The sequence below is a fragment of the Pteropus vampyrus genome, unplaced genomic scaffold, assembly GCF_000151845.1.
Source record: "Pteropus vampyrus isolate Shadow unplaced genomic scaffold, Pvam_2.0 Scaffold29, whole genome shotgun sequence".
NCBI lineage: Eukaryota > Metazoa > Chordata > Mammalia > Chiroptera > Pteropodidae > Pteropus > Pteropus vampyrus.
In genome coordinates this window covers 6818455-6839343 of record NW_011888810.1, presented here as the reverse complement: position 1 = coordinate 6839343, position 20889 = coordinate 6818455, and the positions used below count along the sequence as shown (strand labels likewise).

Here is a 20889-nt window from a genome sequence, read left to right as displayed (position 1 = left end):
GACATCTTGTTAGGATTAAATGAAGTTAAGTAGGACATCTAACAGTTCCTGTTTATAAATTTAAAAAAAATATGGCTGGTTCTCCAACCTTTACAGTATAAATTAGAGTTACTATATAAGGTAGGTAGTACACAAGTACAAACCTGTAAATGAAATAGATGCCGAATTATTGTAATATGAGCTAAATAATTATTTGAGCTAAACCTAAGAATTGAGAAGGCTTGTATAGGAACCTATTTTGAGGGGAATATGTGTGTGCTTAAGAGTTGTGGTTTAATTTTATTTTTAAAATAGATAATATATTAACCTGATTAATCCCAGCTGTGCATTTTTCCTACCCACAGGCAACCAATGTTAGCTATTTCATAACTGTTCTTTAAAGATCTGCATATAGAAAACAAGGAAATATTTACAAGTTTTTTATCGTGGCGTATGATGTATACTGTTCTGCATCTTGATTTTTTTTTTTTTTTACCAGTCTGTCTTGGAAATCATTCCTTATCCATGCATGAAACATTTCTTCATTCTTTTAAGGATGCATAGTAAACCATTGTATGGATGAATCATAATTTACTATTGATGGACATTTAGGTTATATAAGTTTGGGTTTTTTTTTTTTTCTATTGACAATACTGTTATAAGGTGGTTTCTTGCATGTATGTGTCAGTATATTTGTAGGATAGAAACCTAGAAATTCAAGCTTGGGCAACTCTTCTGCTCTGCTTTCTAATGGAAAAGCTCAAGTCTTAGAATTATCTAGAACCTATGTGATTTTTTTTCACTTCACATAGTACTCTTTCTGTGGTACTCTGAAGTATCTGCTGTGTATGCATAAGGAGTTTATTGCATTTGATGCTACTCTGATGAATTACAGTGCTTAAGTTCATTTGTTCTGTTAACCTAAAAATAAAGGTCTAAGAAAGAGGTAATCATTTGTTCATCAGAAAAGAAGGGCTATTAGGGAAGTACTGATTGAGGCAGAAACCCACATAGTGTTCTGATTAGGAAACAAAGGTAAGGGGTATTTATGGGAAAGGAAAGGGGGACAGTTACATTAATAGAAGGAAGGAATGTCTTTTGGTCCAGATAAGCTAACTTCTCCTGCCTGCATCTACTCCTAACCTCAGTATCCCTATGAATTTTCCTTTAATTAGAGTTTATTAACCTCACGTGTATGTTGTAGTATTGATTATTCTGCATCAGCCTTGAGCTACAGCATAACTTTCAATCTTCCAATTCAAGTCTTTATTTCAGGGATATTTTTGTTGTTTTCTTTAAATGTTTTTCATTTCTTGTGGATTGAGGTATATTGATTATTAGGTGTTTATAGTCTCTATAAGATTGTTGCCTTATGTTTCTTTCCTAAGCACTGCAAGATTGCTTTCATTTTCTTCTGTTATCTTGTCTTTGAACCAGTGTTATACCTTTTTGAAGACTTTTCCCCTTAAAAAACAAAACAGTTTTGTAATTATTTTGAGGGTATGGAATACTATTTGTCTGAACTCTTCTGTTTGCTTATTTGGGTAAGTTCTTTCAAATGTATGTTCTTAACCTGTTTTGTTTGTTTCTTTGCTCTGTTTATTTTATAGTTTTTTTCAAATAGGTCCCACGCTGACTGGATTTTTGCTCATTTTTAAATCAGATCATTATAGAAGTACTGTAGAATGCCTTTGACATACTTTATTTTTAATAGCCTAAAGATTTTACTATCAGATTGTAAGGCTTTGAATTATTTTATTGGTCTCCCCTGCTCAGTGAGTGGAATGGTATGAATTTTAAGTAACAATGTATAGGGCTTATTTATCTTATGAGATCTATAAAATCTTATTTCAGCATCTTTGCAATCCATGATCATGTTCTTAAAATGCCATTTTAGTTTTTAGAAGAAAAAACAGTTCTTAATGAATGGGAATAGCGTGATGTCACAGAAGGCATATTCCATTCACCTAGTAGCCATAGAATACACTTTTGGATCCTACCACCAGCCAGCAAATTGTGTGTGGCATTTGTCTTTAATGACTGCAACCTTGTTTTCAAAACAAAACAAAACACCAAAAAACCTTAATTTAAAATAACCTGGTATTATTTATCACTATGTATTAGGGTTGTGGTGAATACTGAGAGCCTATAAAGGCAATTGTAAAATTATAAAATACTACAGAAATAAATGTAAAGGATAAGATATTTGTAAAATGTCACTGATCCTATTTAAAATGAAAAATTTTTTTTTGGCCATTGACAGACTAATGGAATGTGTTCCATTCTTTAGGTTGGTTTAACAGTACCAGTTAAATCAGTACGTTCATTAACCATGATCTGGTATCCTGATTCCCTCTGTCATTCTTCCTCAAATGCTGTTCCTCCAGTTCTATCTGTAGTTGTTGCCTCGATATTTTAAATCTCAGCTTACATATTACGTCTTTAGGGAAGATCTCTCTGAGGTACCACATCTCTCTCATCAGTACACACACACACCCCTGCTTTATTTTCTCCAGACAACAGTTAATATATCAGAAATTCTTGGCTTGTACTTTTCTTCTCCCACGAAAATGTACTTTATGAGATCTGTGGAACCCCATTGGCCTCCTCTACTGCTGTATTTGCTTATGTCTTGAGTGGTGTCTAGAATATACTCAAATATATGTTAAGCCAGCTACTTTTGCTCTTGAGGGTGAAGTCTAGTTGGTTGGAGCATAAGTAATTCTGTTTTTAATTTGAATTGACTCTTTAAGATGTCTTTAGTATTCCAGGGAATAGGAAAATATAATCTCTGTCTCTAAAAATTTAAGGAATGATAAAAACTCACAAAAATCAACACATTAGGTTCACAGTAATCTTTAGGGTTGCAGAGGTTCTTACCTGATTATGTAGATTTTAACTTTAAGATGTCTGTGTGACAATGTAGGAATTGGTTTTATTTAACATTTTATTTAACATTTTATGGATGGGGAAAACTGAAATAAGTTAACTTAGCCAGCTGTCACATAGTTGCCATGATGCAATGGAAAGAGCATACATAGACTTTGGAGTTGGACTGTGAATCCAGATTCCTCAGTTCACAGACAATTGGATTTTAGGCTCATAGAGTCTGGTTTAAGTGTCCACCTCTTCATCTATAAAATGGGAGTCATTTTTGGCAAGGTTGTTGAAGATTAAACCAAGGAAGCTTAGTATCATATTTAGCCCAAAGTATTTGGGCTAAACTATGTAACTTTATTAAATAGTTAAATATTTATTACACCATATTAATGTAGCATTTAATAAGTAAATGATTATTCTGTACAAACTGCTACCCTGTTTTCTAGACAGGATGTAAAGAAGTGAACGCAACTGCACAAATTCCCTGTTTTCATATGCAACTTAGAAGTCTAGTGAAGAACAGAGAAAATAAACACGATCAGGTGGCGTTAAGTACTGTGGAGAATGGTAAAGCAGGATAAGGGATCATGTTGATATTTTAGGGAGGCTAGTTATGAAAGGCCTCATTGACGAGATGACTTTAGAGTAGAAAACTAAATAAAGGAAGTGAAAGAACAAATGTGTAGATATCTGGAGCTTTCCAGTTAGAGGGAGTAGCAAGTACAAACATGGGTAAATTGGAAGCACAGTGAGAAACTAATAGAGCTCAGGGGCAGCATCTAAGTACTGAAGTCAGACCAGTTCCTTTAGGGCCTTGCCTTATAGACTATGATAAAGAGTCACAGTTGTGTTAGATTTCAGGTTACATTTTTAGGGTAAGAATAATGCATAGAAATAGTGATGCTGTTATAAATAAGTCTTATTTGTTGTAAAATTGTTGCATTGCAACTTAAAAAGTATTATTACTACATGTCATTTATGCTAGTTGCTGTTTTTAGTGTAGATGTTGACCATAGCACAGTTATGTGACCTATTTACTGGTAGTTTTTTTCTTCAGCACTTCCATGATAGCAACTGAAGGAAACATTTTAGAAGTACTTAATTATAAAATATTGGTACCCCCATTTCAGTAATTTCTATAACTCTTATTCCAAAGTGAACTATTAATGTAACTTAAGGATCTAGAAAATTTGCCCTAGAGCTTGATTTAAAAAAAAAAAACTCCCTTAATGTTGAGTACAAACTCTCATTTTTGGTTTTTTTTAGATTGTGAATCGGCACGGTCCTGAGGCAGACAGGCATTTATTACGCTGCCTATTTTCGCATGTGGATTTCAGTGGCGATGGTAAAAGCAGTGGCAAAGATTTTCATCAGGTATTTGGGGCTTTCTGAGTTTATGTTCACTTAGATCTAATTAATTACATTTTAGGCGTAGTGTATGTAGCAAACAACATATACAGACAGCATCCAGAAATGATCTTAGCAGAATGGCCAAAAGGTATCTGGACTCTCCCCCTTTTTTTGGCCTTCCTTTCTGCATGGCTCCAGACCATTACAGATATCTACCTAGTTCAGGCTTAGAGAGCTGGGATTCAGACCTGCCTCAAGGAAGCAGAAATGTGGAGGCATTCTGCTTAACAAGTAAGTGAGGCAAAGGGGAGTTCTCTCGTCTTAGATTGAGTTTCTGTGGATTAATTCTCAATCTGGTAACAGTTCGTCCTGTTATTCCTTATAGTTATCTTGTCAGTGGACTCTGTTCTGTAGAGCAGTGATCCTCAACCTTTTTGGCACCAGGGACCAGTGCTCCTATGAGAATCTAATGGCTAATGATCTGAGATGGAGCTGAGGTGGTGATGCTAGCTAGCACTGGGGAGCTGCTGAAAATAGGGATGAAGCTTCGCTGGCTTGCTGGCCACTTTTCTCCTGCTGTGTGGCCCAGTTCCTAATAGGCCACAGTCCTGTACTGGGACCCCTGCTGTAGTGGTTTTGGTTTGGTTTAAACTTGTTGCTAATAGACTAAGTACTTTAAATGGGATTTTTAAAGAGCTGCTTTTGATAATGTAGAAACAATATATAATGTTGGATTACACTTTAATATTCTCAGCACTTCTTTCTATTTTTGCTAATGACTGTGTTAGTACTAATGAAAGTTCATTTTTATTTTTAAAGACTCAGTTTCTGATTCAGGAGTGTGCGTCGCTGATTACAAAGCCAAATTTTATCTCCACGCTGTCCTATGCCATTGATAATCCATTGCACTATCAGAAGGTTGGTATTGCTTTTATCTTTAGTAGTCCTAAGAATGTGATCTCTTATTTGGCTGGCTGTCTTTTTTCCTTCCTTCCCTTCTTTCACTTCTCCCCTCCCCTCTCTTCCCCTCCCTCCCTTCCTTCTTTCTTATTAGGCTTTCTAAAAATGCTTTAAACCTTGATCTCATAATGTCATGTTTTAATTTTAAAATTTCAAGTAGTTATATATATTTTTTTTATAGCTTTCTAACAAAATCAAGTTAGTTTGATGATAGAGTCTGACCTAAACTACAAGCATGTGAAGGTTTAAGCTTGTTAGGCCACAGCTCTAGGACATGGTGTGTTGTTTTTAGTAGTAGTACAGAATTGTCACTAATTGAGTGAACAGATGCTTTTGTAAACTTTCTGAACATTTTAATTTCTTCCTGTTTTAAAATAAAGTTTGGTTCGTTTCAGAGTTTAAAGCCTGCACCCCACTTATTTGCCCAGCTGAGTAAAGTTCTCAAGTTAAGCAAAGTACAAGAGGTAAGTGATTTAACAAAAGAGAGATACAGGCAAAATTAAAATTAAAAATAGCTGTTTGACTCTTTTGATCAATCTAACCCGTCCTTATTTCAGGTAATTTTTGGCCTTGCCCTCTTGAATTCTTCCAGCTCAGATCTCAGAGGTTTTGGTAAGTTCATTTTCCCCTGAAGATCCTATAGATTCTTTAAAGTCCATGGATTTTTTGAATCTTAAAACTCCATAGTTTTAGATTTAGAAAATATAGATAATCTAAGATCAGTTTTTGGGTCTCGTATGTATGACAAAGACATGTAGTATAAAATTTACCTTCATAACCATTTTTAAATGTATCATGTTCACTAGTGTTAACTATGTTCACATGTCTGGGATTTTTTTATCTTGTAAATCCGAGATACTCTACCCCATAAAACAACACTCTGTTTCCCTCTGCCCCAACCCCTGGAAATTGGTCCCTTGTTTTATACCTACCTCTTTGAGCTGTGAAAACTTTAGGGGGCAAAGGGTGAGTTGGTGAATGAGAACGATGTCATCTATATTTTGATGGTATGTGACTTTTTACCTATTGTGCAAAAAATAACTTGTGGTTTTTGGCTTATCTGACTTCTAGCTGCCCAGTTTATCAAACAGAAGCTTCCAGATCTTCTGCGTTCTTACATTGACGCAGACGTCAGTGGAAATCAAGAAGGTGGCTTCCAAGATATAGCCATAGAGGTCCTACACCTCCTCCTCTCCCATCTCCTTTTTGGGCAGAAGGGAGCCTTTGGAGTTGGACAGGAGCAGATAGACGCTTTCCTTAAGACGCTGCGCAGAGGTAAAGGAGTGTCTATATGATTTCACTTATATGTGAAATCTAAGAAACAAAAAGAACAAACTAATAAAAAACAGACTCACAAATACAGAAGACAATCTGCTGATGGCCAGAGGGGAGGGGATTTGGGGGGCTGGAAGAATGGAATTAAGGGTGAAAGAAGTACAAATTAGTAGTTGATAGATGGTCACGGGGATGGTGAACATAGCATAGGGAATGCAGTCAGTATTAATGTAATGGGCTAGGTGGAGAGCCAGAGGAGAGAAAGAACAATTAGGGGGATCTTTTTATAAACTATATAAATGTCTAACCATCTAACCAATGTACTGTGTACTTGAAACTAATAAAATAAAAAGGAATGTCTGTAGCCTACAAAAGGTGATTTCTTTGAGTGAACACAAATACAACAAAGAGTTTAGAATATAAATGAAGATAGTGATTTGCCTTTCTGTTCTTAAGTTGATAATCTTTAAGAAAAAGTATAATGTAAAGTGATGAAAACCTCATCATTGAAAAGGTATAAAATGCATAATCTTGATAAATACAATCTCAAATTTTAAGATGTAGCATATTTTCATGTAGTCTTTTATCCCCCTTAGGGAGACAGAGACCACATTATTGTGGCATGCTCTGATTTTCAGTTTAAAAAATTAGTCACTTTTGATATGCCCACTTTAACTCCTTGGCTGCTGGCATGGTTATTCTAGGATTACTCCTGTTTGTGTTGCCATTCTTCTTTCCTCTGACCCTTCTTTTAGAGAGATAAGTAGTCTTTTTAAAATAATTCTTTGGTAGTGAACTGCTTCTATTCATTTTCACTGTTATTTTTGTTTAATTTTAATGTTCTCAGTGATAGGAAGTTTTCCACTTGTCACTGAAATAGACTGTGAATTGTTTGTTTTCTGATGCCATCCTCGTATTGGAATGGATAGCCCTATTGTGAAAATTTAAAGTAATATTTAGGGTATGAATTGGTCAGTAGATACCGGAATCCCAATATAGAAAGTCAGAAATATACTTGAGCAATTTCTGTGATATAAAAACATTCAATTTTTGGAATTGATGTTGAAGTCATAACTTGGGCTAGCTGGAGTGGAAAAACTGAATAAACTTTGCTTTGAGTATGAACTTGTGGAACAAGGTTCGAGGGGTGTTTACAGTAAAAGAAGATGGTTTTAAATAAGTATAGCACTTATAACCATTTTTTTCCTTCTTCAGATTTTCCCCAGGAACGCTGTCCTGTGGTGCTTGCACCACTTTTATACCCTGAAAAACGGGACATTCTAATGGACAGGATCCTGCCTGATTCTGGAGGGGTAGCTAAAACCATGATGGAGAGCTCTTTGGCTGATTTTATGCAAGAAGTAGGCTATGGCTTTTGTGCAAGGTTGGTAGCAAGATGTATTAAACGCTGATTACCCTTGTGTCAAGCACAATGTAATTCTTTAAAGTAAGTTCCCAAGATTCCATAATGTGTTGCCATCTTTTCCTCTGAGGAATTTTGCTTTTAAAGTTAATCTTCCACATACTAGTTTGCATGGAAGCTATAAATATCCTAGTGGCTAAATTTCTATCTCTTCGTCCTCCTCAGTTTCTCAAATTTAGGCATCAGAGGTTCCTAGCTGAGTTGCCAGAATAGGTGTTTTTAGCTTTGTCGGGGATAGGGTAAACAGTAGTATTGATGGAGGTGTTTTTTCCTCCCTGCCCCCACCTGCACTTTCCTCACTGTACCATCATCATCTACCACCTTCCTTTTCTTCTTTTTTTATATCCTGCCTGTTGCACCTTCCAGGGGCACAAAGGAAATTGTTTTACCATGCTGCTAGTACTTAATGACTGTGATATAGTGGATTGCTAATATTTTTGTGAGAGTTATTAAGTGCATTAATGTACTTTACTTTGACTGTAAATATAACTTAATGTTTTTAAAACTCCTATAAAGCACATTTCCACTCACGTTAGAAAGTGTATTTGTTGTGTGTGTATTTTTGTGACTGGAATAAAACTCTTGTTTAATTGTCAAGATGCAAAGTGAAAAATTAGGATGCATTTTCAAGGCTTTGTACATATCAGAATAATCAAATTCACCTTGAATATTAGTATTTTAAAGAGTAATTTGATTCCTACTAAAGACCAAAGAGGATAATCTCATTTGTCTTTATGAAAGATATTATTTTTGGCTTATATTTTCTTCGTTGAGCTTTTAAACTTTTTCCATTCAGTTAAGTAGGTAGTTTTTACATTCCTAGGTATATAAAAGTAACAAGCGAAATTTTATTCTGCCTATATTAGTAAAACTAGGATTTCACTCAAGGGCCCTTTTATATTGTTTCTTAACCTTGGTATTTACGGTGGTATTGTTTTTCTGAAGTTAAATTTCTGTTTCAGTATTGAAGAATGTCGCAATATAATCATGCAATTTGGTGTTCGGGAAGTCACAGCTGCCCAGGTTGCAAGGGTTTTGGGAATGATGGCTCGAACTCATTCAGGATTAACAGATGGAATTCCATTACAGGTAAGTGTAGCAATCAGCTATTTTCCAACATGAATGAAGCCCCCACTCTTTATTAATAAAATTATAGTATGATTATTCTACCAACCAGAACTGAACACATTAAGTAGTCAGGGTGGTTTAATTCAAATTTTACTTCTACAGAGTATCTCTGCTCCTGGCAGTGGGATCTGGAGTGATGGAAAAGATAAAAGTGATGGAGCACAGGCACACACGTGGAATGTAGAAGTCTTGATTGATGTTCTCAAAGAACTGGTGAGTACATGTAATTATGTTTTTACATTCATTTACATATTAGTATGATGTAGCCCACAGAAAGCATTTTTAGTGAATAAAATACCCATTGGAATGAGAGCAGCAACGGTTTTTAATTTTGCTTTCACTGGCTCAAAAGTAATGGAGTATCATACTTATGTACTAGAAATAGTACATAATGAAATTTCAGGTTTGTTCTTTTGGAATTATTGATATGTAATTCTGAGTGGGCACTGCTGAGGTGATTTGGTGGAATGTTGGTGTGTGGTTTTTTTGGAGGGACCAATTTGTTGGAAAGTAATGACTATGTGAGGAATTGTAGAGGAGAAAGGAGGCCTTTGAATGTTTTCTGGAAGGTGCAATAAAAATCTTGCCATACTTGCTTATGGTGGATAGGGATGGTAAAAATCCATACTTATCTATCCACAAACGAAGTAATCGTCCCCCAAGTAAACAAATTAACCTCTTCTAAAATACTGAAATACTTAAAACATAAAAGAATGAAACTTTTAGATATTAAAAGAGGGGGATGAAGTTTAGTTAGTGAGAGAATAGTCAAGATGTAATACCTTTAGTCTTGTTCATAAAGTGTCAAGGAACAAAACACAACATTTGAATAAAGACCATATATACATACTTATGACCTTCTTTGTAAAATGTCAGGTCGTATATTTATCGCATTTCTTAATTTCAGTTTTTCATATTTGTAACATACAAGTAAAATCAAGTTATAGAAAATAATGCTGTTCTCTGTATGACCTTACTACTGAATTCAGTGGGTTTTCTTTTTATTTTTTCTTAATAGTAGATAAATTTATAGTGTTCAAATCTATTCTCCTTAAGTAATGGTGGGGAAAAAATAATACTTTATTATGGCGGAAAATTTGGAAAGTGAAAAAAGAAAAAACTGCAGATAATCAGTTTTTATCCTATGGTTTTTTTTTTTATCCTGTGGTTGTCTTGCAGAAGTGAAAACATGCCCTTTTTACTCAGTAGTTTCATCTTATTTTTTCGCCCTATTGAAAATACTCTTTTTTAAAATCACAGACAAGGATCGTATTCCTTGTTACTGGAAGCTATTTTGTTCTGATTTCAGAGAGTGTAAAAGGCACTGTGGGTCTCAACAATTGAACCATTAACCTTTTCTTTCTTTTTATTCTTGTATATTAGAGTTTTCTATACATTTTCTTTAAGGCAGGGATCAGAAGACAATTTCAGGTACATGCTAGGTCAGTAATTTAGTTTTTTCTTTGATTGCACACCAAAGATGGGAGGAGGAAATGAGAGGGGTGTGCCTGTGGATTTATCAAACTTGTCTCTGTCTAGGATAATGGTATTTAACAGTAGATGTATGGTTCTATGCTGTCACAGTCATTCTTGAATCAAATTTTAGAAAGAAAAAAATTTTTTTTTCCTAAACATCGTTGCCTCAGAGCAAATGTTAACTGTTGCCTTAGAGACAGTGAATACCTCGTATGAAGTTTGTTCTTTGTACTATATACAAAGCAAGTACTGAAGCCTCATGGCTTAAAAGGAGTCACCTTCAAGGAAACCTAAACTGGCTGTGATACTTTAGTCGAAGATTTAAATACAAAGCGTGCATACCTTTTTCCTTTCAAGCATAAAATATACTTATTACTTTACAGAATGTTTGGTAAGTTATTTTCTGTAAACTTGTTTCCTTTGTTTAAAGTTTCCTTAAGTTTCATGCTTTTTTGATCATCTTCATAGAACATTTTTCAAATGGAATTTTCAGTCATTTTGATATAAAGAATCTAGACAGCTTTTCCTAAGGCATAAATTGGTATGCTTTTAGGGGAGATCTTTGGGTCATTAAGAACGGTGTTTGGTATAATCGATTTATTTTTGTCATTTGTTCCAAGGTAGTAGAATCTTGTTGTAAAGACAAGAGGGCACTAAGTTACACTTTTTTTTTTGCCTTATTGGGATGGCAGTGTTCATTGGACCAGGTGGGGGAAGAGAGAGTTCTTACTTACTTATCTTCTCATACCTTTAGAAGTATGTTTTGAACTGAAAGATTGGAGTATGTTGCTAGTAGAGCCAGTTTATTTTGAATATTAAGTACTTACCTTTCTAAGTGTCTTTGGAAATGCCAGAAGGTTCAGACAATTTAAGCTGATAATTAGAGCATTTGCTTGAACTTCAAATTTAATTTTCTTTGGATAAAGTATCAAAATATGTACACTTTTGTTCATTCAACTTTGAAATGCTTTTCTTTTTTAGAACCCGAGTTTGAATTTCAAGGAAGTAACTTATGAACTGGACCATCCTGGATTTCAAATTCGTGACAGTAAAGGACTTCATAATGTGGTTTATGGCATTCAAAGGGGTCTGGGAATGGAAGTGTTCCCAGTAGACCTCATATATAGACCTTGGAAACATGCAGAAGGCCAGGTAAATGAATGGTGTTTAGCTATAGAAGGAGAACAAAATAATGACTTATTCTTTGTATGGTGCCATTTATCCATTGATTAAAATACTCTTTTAAAGTAGGTTTTGTTTTGCATGGCCCAAAAGGAGAAATTCAAAAATTTTGAAGGAACATTATAGTTTAGTAATAGACTCAGTCGAAGTATAGCTATCAAACTGTTCAATATTTGTTTCCAAGGCCTTCTCATCATGTACCTTTCATCTATCTGAATTGTCTGTGGTTTTGAAAGAGCAAATAATTATAAGATTTTAAAAGGAAATTGTCATTTAGCCTAATGAAAATGTTTCAGATTTGTATAGTATTCACAGTCATTTATGGTTTATAAGTAAGGACTTACTTTCCTTGTTTCAGCTCTCCTTCATTCAGCATTCCCTTATAAATCCAGAGATCTTCTGTTTTGCTGACTATCCCTGTCATACTGTTGCCACTGATATTCTGAAAGCACCACCAGAGGATGACAATCGAGAAATTGCCACATGGTAAGCACATTCATCTAGCTTTTCTTGAAATGTCACTTCTACTTTTTTGAAATAAAAATAGTGAGCAACTACATAGTTAAAAGGTTTAAATGAAACAGTATTTTTAGTGAGCCCAGATACTTTAAATATTTATAGAGGGGTGTGGTGGATAAGAATCTATTTTTAGTCCCTTTATCACTAGATTATTACGTCTCTCCATGTGTAAGGTCTGCTTTAGATAGTTTTTGAAACTATCGAACGTTGGAAGGAGGTTCCTATGTCTCCTTTAGAGTTAAATACCTTTCTTCTCTGTAGATTTACTTGTTTGTATATGTGTGAGTAGCTCAAATGGCCAACCCATCAAATCTCATACTTTCAGCTAATTACCTAGTTTCTCTTAAGTTCCACTTCCAAGTTTCTGAGGGAGAATCTGACTCTGGCCCAATAGGTTTCTCCTGGAACTCTGATCACTTCTCTCTGGGGATGTGAGGTAAGGATGGTTAAAGTCCTTCCATTATTGAGATACACACATGGCTATAGGGAGGGGGCATGGGCTGGATTGGTCCCCAAAGGCATTTACTTTATAATGTTTCACTTTTTTCTAACCATATTCTCCTGGGACACTTTTCTAACATATAGGAGATTATTGTCTTAATTTTTTTGGCTGTGGGTGGTAGTTTTATGGCAGTTTATTAAAGCCTGTTAGATATTGCCAGATGTCCTAAAGCAAAGAATGGCAAACTTTTCCTGTGAACTTAGTTAACATCTAGCTTTGTAGGCCGATACTCTCTGTAGCAACTACTTAACTCTTTTATTGTAGCACAATATAAATATGGGTGTGGTTGTTTTCCAACAAAAAGTTATTAACAAAAACAGTGAGTTGCATTTGCCCTGTGGATGTAGTTTGCTGATCCCTGTTCTTCACAGTTGTTTGTTCTAAAGTGTGTCCTTTTCCCAGGTGCTAGTTAACGTTGAATCTGCAGGCTTGATTGATTTTTTTCCCCTGTTAAGTCTTGTATATAGCAGTATATCTTTTTGATTTTAACAGGTAAAGACCTCTTTCTGCTTTATGAAACTGGAAGTCATATCACATTAACAGTTCGTTAATATAGCTTGACTTTCAGGTTTTCCTGATTGTCTCAAAAATGTCTTTTAATGTTTTTGAATAATTGAGAGTCCAGACACAGATCCACCTACTTACTTTTATTCTGTAAATTTCCTTCTCTTTTTTAATATAATTTTTGTCATTGATTTGATGGAGAAATAGGATCATTTATCCTTTAGTCTTCGTCATGACATGGGGTATTTGTTTTCTCATGGGGTTTGATTTGATCTCTGTCCCTATAGTTTTCATGTATTAAGGATAGAGTAAGATCTTGAGGCTTGATTAAATCAAGTCAACCACATTCAGCTGTCTGGGGCAAGAATGATTCACAGGGAGTGCTGTGAATTTCTGAACATGAGTGACATTAGGAGTCACCTAGGTTATAACTTAGATTACCCAAAGTAAGTAGTCAGGCTGTATTTTTGTGTAGAATTTTTCTTATTTATAAATTAGGTTTCTGTTCTGGATTTTTTTTCCCCTTTATTTATTTAAACATTTTTTACATTTTTTTTTTAGTTGAAGAAATGATTTAAAATTTTCCCCCCGTCTACCTCCCTTCTCCCTCATTCTCCCTATGTTTTAGATTTTTGACAATCTAAAATCTTTGATGTTACTGGTTTTTATTTTTCACACTAATCGCAAAAATATTTGACGATATCTTTTTGGTAAGGAGAATCCATGATTATGCAAATGATCAGTGGTGTCTACTCTCCTTCACCACTTTTTGTAAATTTGGACTGCCTTTGAAATTAGCCTGATAACATAGCAGCGTATTTTTTTGAGATGAACAGCACCAATTCAAATGTTTTTGAAATATTAAAATATGACAACAGCTTGATTTTATCTTGATAGCTGGTATCACTTATTTGGAAAGTGAGTTTTCTATACGTAGATGTCATTGATGGAGTGTCTTCCATTCTTGTTAGGAAGAGCTTGGATTTGATTGAATCTCTACTGAGGCTCGCAGAGGTGGGGCAATATGAGCAAGTCAAACAGCTCTTCAGCTTTCCTATCAAACACTGTCCAGACATGTTGGTATTGGCCTTACTACAAATCAACACCTCCTGGCACACCTTGCGCCATGAACTCATCTCCACTCTGATGCCAATTTTCCTCGGAAACCATCCTAACTCTGCTATTATTTTGCACTATGCATGGCATGGGCAGGTAAGACATGACCATTTCTTCATTGGAGGATGTTCAGTGAGAGAAATTGTTAATCTTGGAATTATTATAGTCTGGAAAAGTCACACTTCCACAAAGCTTATTTAATCTTTTTGCATCATCTGAGTATTAAAGTATAAAAATTAAAAGAGCAAGGAGGTTAAGACAGTTTTTAAAAATTTAGTACTGTATTATGAAAGCTCTGTTTTGTTAGGGCCCTTAGTATTCTTCTGCTACCAGTAAGGAGCGTAATCATTTATCACAGAACCAGAAGATACTCATGTCATTTTTTAACAGTAAATGAGAAAAGATTACAAATCAAATTAAGTGGCATTATTTTCTGTTTTATTGAAGATCAGCATTTAAATTTTATTTTAGTTTCAGCTGATAAACCATTTCAGCCCTTCTGCTTTCACCCCCTAATTTTGTAAAATGTATTTGACAAGTAAATATTTTTTTTACCCATGTACTTATTTATTTTTCTTTTAATAGCCTGTATTTTTAATGACAAATGCAGAATGTTTAAGAAAAAGCAGTCCTCTTCCCCTTTACATCAGGTTCCTTTTTTGGCTACTTTTTCCTTTAATTATTCTCAATAGTTTACATTATATACAAGTGCTTTTTAAAAAAAATCAGATAAGACTTTATTTCTAAATGAAAATTGTTAGCCTTTCCATGCCATTCATTCAGCTCTCTTCCATTTTTAGAGACTCAAATTACATGGTAGACTTATAGTTTAAAGAATGTTTAACAAACGTTTAACCAAAAGTTTGCAGCCCAGACATTCTTATGCCTTTCTCTCTACTACAGCTGTGAGGTAGAAAGGGTAGCTTGAAAGGAGTTGCACCTCCTTACTTTTGGTTGAATACTTTATCACTTGGACCTTCTAGGACAGTTACTAAAAAGCAGTTTAGATAAAGCAATAATAATTGACTTGTCACTGCTTCCATGAAAAATACTCACTAAATTACAACTAATCGTTTATATAATGAAGCTGCAAACCTTTAGATCAGTCTTCAAACTCAGGCTGTTTTCTGAGAAAAAAAGGAAATTGAATAATCATAAAAAAATGAACATTTTCATTTGTGAAAATAGATTTAGAATGTACAAACATCAATCCCAGAAATACTGATATAACACTACACTGTGTAACATGAGAGGTGGTTACCTTAAACTGTTTTGTTTTTATTTATAGACCAGTAATTTGTAACATAAGGAATTAAGGAATTATATAAACTTGATACAATCATGTTCACAGCATTCTGTTTTAATTTTGTGTTTGAAAATGCGTAGGAAGACTTTCATAGAACAAATAGCTTTGTTCAATGGCTGTAGGACCCACAGTTTAGGCTTCATTTGCAAGATGTGGAAATAACTGCTTTCCCACAAAGAATGTCACTGTAATCTCTGCTTGAGTCTTATATTGCATGATAGGTCTCAATTTTACTTAAAAATAATAAGTAAAGTTAGCTTCATATTTGCAATGGTACCTATCACAATGTTGAGCAGGATTGCTATTTAGCCCTTTTTTTCCTTAGGGACAGTCTCCCTCAATCCGCCAGCTTATCATGCATGCAATGGCAGAGTGGTACATGCGAGGGGAGCAGTATGATCAGGCCAAATTGTCTCGAATACTTGATGTGGCCCAGGACTTGAAGGTGAGCTTGAAGGGACAGAATAACGTTTTTATTTATTAATGATAAAAAAAAATTTTTATGTAGCGTAGCCTTAGGAATAATTCATATAACCAGCTTTTAGGTAGAATGTTGAGATAAGAATTTTGTCTTGTAAGTAGAAAGGGATTGGAAGCAGAGTGGTTTTAGATACGTGAAAATAAGTGGCAGAATTCATTTACATTTGATTGAATTTTGTTTGGTTTTCTGTGGTATTTGCAAAGGCTATTTTATTATAAAGCTAGTCATAATTGACCTCAGATGTGATATGGGAGATAACATTTTTTTGGGGAAACTGCTTGGGTTTCAACCTTTTTGCAAATTTCATTAATGTTATTAACAGGATCTTTTGACAAATGGCCTGACTCTTGATGTCTTTGATCACTAGGGGTATAGGCTTCTGTTACATATTTTTGCTAAATTGAGAATAAGCCTGAGTTTAGATTTGAAAAAATGGGTAAGGATTATTTTTCATGCTTGTGTCTTGTTCTGCTTCAGGTTTAGTTATTTAAAAAGCAGAGGGTAGAGTTTATCTTGAAGGTAAAGTCAGGTTGAAATGTTTGCCTTATTTTAAGTAAGGACTAATGTTACGTTGAAGGATTAAGCTGTTTAAAAAATTAAGATCAAGAAAATATTAGTAGTATATTTTATTTAGACTTGTTTGTGAAAATAAAAGTAGGAAACAGAAAATAGGACACAGAGAGAGTACTTCATTGCTTGACTTGTAATTCGAATATTCTTTTTCTTTAGGCCTTGTCAATGCTGCTAAATGGTACTCCATTTGCCTTTGTTATTGACCTTGCTGCACTTGCTTCACGTCGTGAATACCTCAAACTTGACAAGTGGCTCACAGATAAAATTCGAGAGCATGGAGTAAGCAGGATTAATCCATTTATTACCGATTTGAAATATTGATGGCTGAAATCGCTAAAGAAAAGTAACCTTTTAAAGTGGCAATAAATATGTTGTTACATCCTGGATTTTAGTCTTTAATCTGAAATCGATTTATCTTTAATGTGAAAGCAATTAAGATCAATTTCAAATACACTGAGAGACTTTCTTTTTTAGGAGCCTTTTATCCAGGCATGCATGACTTTTTTAAAGAGACGGTGCCCTTCTATTTTGGGTGGACTCGCCCCAGAGAAAGATCAGCCCAAAAGTGCTCAACTTCCTCCAGAAACTCTGGCGACAATGTTGGCCTGTTTACAAGCTTGTGCAGGGTAAGAAGAGCATACTTGAAAAGGACCATTTAATATTGGAATTGGATTATATGAATAATTGTTGATTTGGGGAAGAGATTGAATGATTAACAGTACAGCAGTTTAAATAATCCAGTGGTTTTTAAGTTCAAAGTATAGTACCCCGTAAAATACATGTTAGATCCATTTGAGTTAATTTTTTTGTAGATAGTATATGAAAGGGTTCCAGTTACATCGTTTTGCATGTGGATGTTCAGTTGTCCCAGCACACCACTTGTCGAAAAGGCTAGTCTTTCTCTTTTGAATTGTCTTCTAAAAAGTCAGTTGCCTGTAATGTATATGTTTATTTCTGGACTTTTAAGTTCTATACCATTGCTCTATATATGTCTGTCTTTATGCCAGTTCCATGTTGTCTTGATTACTATAGCTTTTTAGTAAGTTTTGAAATTGGGAAGTGTGAGTCCTGTGACTTCTTTTTTCAAGATTGTTTTGGCTATTCTGGGTCTTTTGATTTCCTATATGAATTTTAGGATCAGCTTGTCAATTTTTGCAAAGAAATTGCAAAGAAGCACGCTGGAGTTTTGTAAGGATTGTGTTGAATCTTTAGATCATTTTGGTGAATATGCTGTCTTAACAATATTGTCTTCCAATTCTTCCAAATCTTCGAATCGGAGATATTTATCCATTTATTTAGGTCTCTGATTTCTTTCAGTGATGTTTTGTCATTTTCATTGCACAAGTCTTGCACTTGTTAAATGTTTTATATAAGTCATGTCATCTCCGAAGGGAGATAAGTTTTATTTCTCCCTTTCCCACCTGGATGCTATTTCTTTTTCTTGCCTTTTTCACTACTGCGAACCTCCAGTGTATCATTGAAAGCAAGCAGCAAGAGCAAAAATCCTTGTTTTGTAGTGATTTTAGGAGGAATGTATCCGTTGTTTCAAAATTAAGTATGGTGTTAGCTGTGGTTTTTTCATAGATGGCCCATCACGTTGAATTTTCCTTACCTTCTAATTCTAGTTAGTTGGTTGGTTTATTGTGAAAGCATTTTGTCATATGCTTATATCTGCATTCATTGAGATGATCATGTGGTTTTTGATTTTTATTCTGTCGATGTGGTATATTATGTTAATTGATTTTTGGATGTTAAAAATCCTTGCATTCCTGGGATAAATCTCAGTGGTCTTTATACTTTTTATATGCTACTGAATTCAATTTGCTAGTATTTGGTGAGCATTTTTATGTCTGTGTTCCTAAGGGATATTGTTCTGTAGTTTTCTTGTCTTTGGTTTTGATATCTGGGTAATATTGGCCTTATACAATAACTTGATAAGTTCTCTCTCTTAATTTTTTATGAGAAAGGTTGGTGTTAATTCTTATTTAAATGTTCCATAGAATTCGGCAGTGAAGCCATCTGGTCCTGGGCTTTGTATTGGGAGTAGTTTTTGATTACCAGTTTATTATATCTACTTGTCATAGGCCTATTCAGATTTTTCTGTTTCTTTTTGAGTCAGTTTTGGTAATTTGTGTCTTTCTAGGAATTTGTACATTTTGTCTAGGTTATCTAATTTTTGGTATACCGTTGTTTTATACTGTATCCTTAAATCTTTCTTATTTCTGTAAGGTTGATAGTAATGTTCTCTCTTTCAGTTAAGTTATTTGAGTGTGTCTCTCTTGGTTGTTGTAGCTAAATGTTTGTCATTTTCCCCTCTCAAGGAACCAACTTTTGGGTTTGTTTTGTCTCTTTGTTTTTCTGTTCTCCATTTCATTTCATTTATTTCAGTTCTAAACTTTATTATTTTTTTTCCTTCTGCTTGTTTTGGGTTTAGTTTAAATTTTTAAAAAATTGTTAAGATGGTTAGATTTTTTTGAGATTTTTCTTCCTAATTGGAGTGTTTATGGCTTTGAATTTGCACCTATGACATGCTTTAGGTTTAGCATTGTTTGCATTTTCATCAAAGTATTTTGTAGGTTTTTTAGACACAATGATTATAAGAATATGTTGATTGATTTCCACATATTTTTGAGTTTTCTAGTTCTCTTTTGTTACTGATTTTTAGTTTCATTACATTGTGGTAGACAAATGTACTTTATATGGATTTTGTTCTTTAAATTCATCGAGACTTGTCATAGGATCTATCCTAGAGAATTGTTCATGTGCGCTTAAGAAGGGTGTATAGCCTACTGTTGAGTAGAGTGTTCTGTATATGCCTGTTAGGTTTAGGTGGTTGTTTATAGTGTTGTCGAAGTCTTCTATTCCTTGTTTATCTTTTGTGTCACTCTAGCCATTGTTTTTTTAAATTGAGATATAACTGACATACAGCATTGTAAATTTAAGGTTTACTGAGTGTTGATTTGATACTTCTGTATAGTGCAATATGATTATCACTGTAGCATAACTAATACCTCTGTAAAGTCATATGATCAGTTCGTAGTGAGAATAATTACGATCCAGTCACTTAATAACTTAAATTGAAGTATTTAATCCATTTACATTCAGTGTAATTGCTGATAAGGTCAGATTCATCAATGCCATTTGCTATTAGTTTCTCTGTATGTCTTGATTGTCTTTTTGCTTATTTAGTTCCATGTTCTCCATTACTGTTAAATATTTTCTGGTATATCATCTTAATTTCTTTCTTTGTTTAACTATATGTTTTTGAGGGGTTCTTTCCCCCTTTGTGGTTACCCTGGGGATTGAATTGACATTTCGATTTACAACAGTCTAGTTCCATTAATAACCAACTGAATTTCAGTATGATCCAAAAATTGCCTCCTATATAGTTCTGTTCCTTTCACTGCACTGTTGTTCCCTAATTATACTTTTATACATTGTGTGCCCATCAAAAGATTTAAAAGTAAATCTAAATTTAATTGTCCTTTAAATCAAGTAGGAGATAAAAAGATTATAAAACATACATTTATACTGTGCTTTATATTTACCTATGTCCCTTTACTAGAGCTCTGCTTTTTCATATGGATTCAAGTTACGGTGTAGTGTCCTTTCGTTTCAGCCTGAAGGATTCCTTTTATTTCTTATTAAGGCTGTGCTATTAGAAATGAATTCCCTCAGTTTTGGTTTATGTGGGAATGTCTTAATTTCTTTGTATTTGGAAGATAGTTTTGTCAAATATAGGATTCCTGACTGACATTCTTTTCCTTTAATATTTTGAATAGCTATCCATTGCTTTCTGACTCCCATAGTTTCTGATAAAACAGCTGTTGTTAATTTTTTGAGGCTCCCTACTATGTGTTAAGTTGCCTCTCTTTTTGCTATTAAGGTACTCTGTCTTTTTGATTTCAGCAACTTGATTATGTTGTTTCTAGGTATGGATTCCTTTGAGTTTATATTACTTGGAATTTGTTGAGCTTATTGGATGTATAGATTAATGGTTTTCATCAAATTTGGGTAAATTTCAGTCATTATTTCAACAAATACTCTTCCTCTTTATATCTCTTTTCTCTGGGACTTTATGTGTGTGTTGGTACATTTTCTGGTGCTTTACATTTCTGTGAGTCTTTCGGCTTTTCATGTTAGATTACCTTAATTGAACTATCTTCTAGTTTGTGGATTCTTTTACCAGCTTGAATGTGCTGTTGGGAATGTCATTTCAGTTGTCATACTTTTTA

General features: G+C 34.2%; 1 protein-coding gene across 7 annotated transcripts in view; it reads left to right on the top strand.

Annotated features, from left to right (window-relative positions):
* Nucleotides 1–20889, top strand: part of CNOT1 (CCR4-NOT transcription complex subunit 1) — an 80986-nt gene that overhangs the window by 21753 nt on the left and 38344 nt on the right. For all 7 annotated transcript variants that reach the window (XM_011356663.2, XM_011356661.2, XM_011356659.2 and 4 more), the window contains 14 exons: nt 4126–4233; nt 5029–5127; nt 5565–5633; nt 5727–5781; nt 6241–6444; nt 7660–7828; nt 8830–8956; nt 9098–9208; nt 11453–11623; nt 12012–12139; nt 14150–14390; nt 15926–16045; nt 16811–16933; nt 17129–17280. In XM_011356663.2, coding sequence (XP_011354965.1) covers nt 4126–4233; nt 5029–5127; nt 5565–5633; nt 5727–5781; nt 6241–6444; nt 7660–7828; nt 8830–8956; nt 9098–9208; nt 11453–11623; nt 12012–12139; nt 14150–14390; nt 15926–16045; nt 16811–16933; nt 17129–17280 — 1877 coding nt within the window. The remainder of the gene's footprint in view (nt 1–4125; nt 4234–5028; nt 5128–5564; nt 5634–5726; nt 5782–6240; nt 6445–7659; nt 7829–8829; nt 8957–9097; nt 9209–11452; nt 11624–12011; nt 12140–14149; nt 14391–15925; nt 16046–16810; nt 16934–17128; nt 17281–20889) is intronic.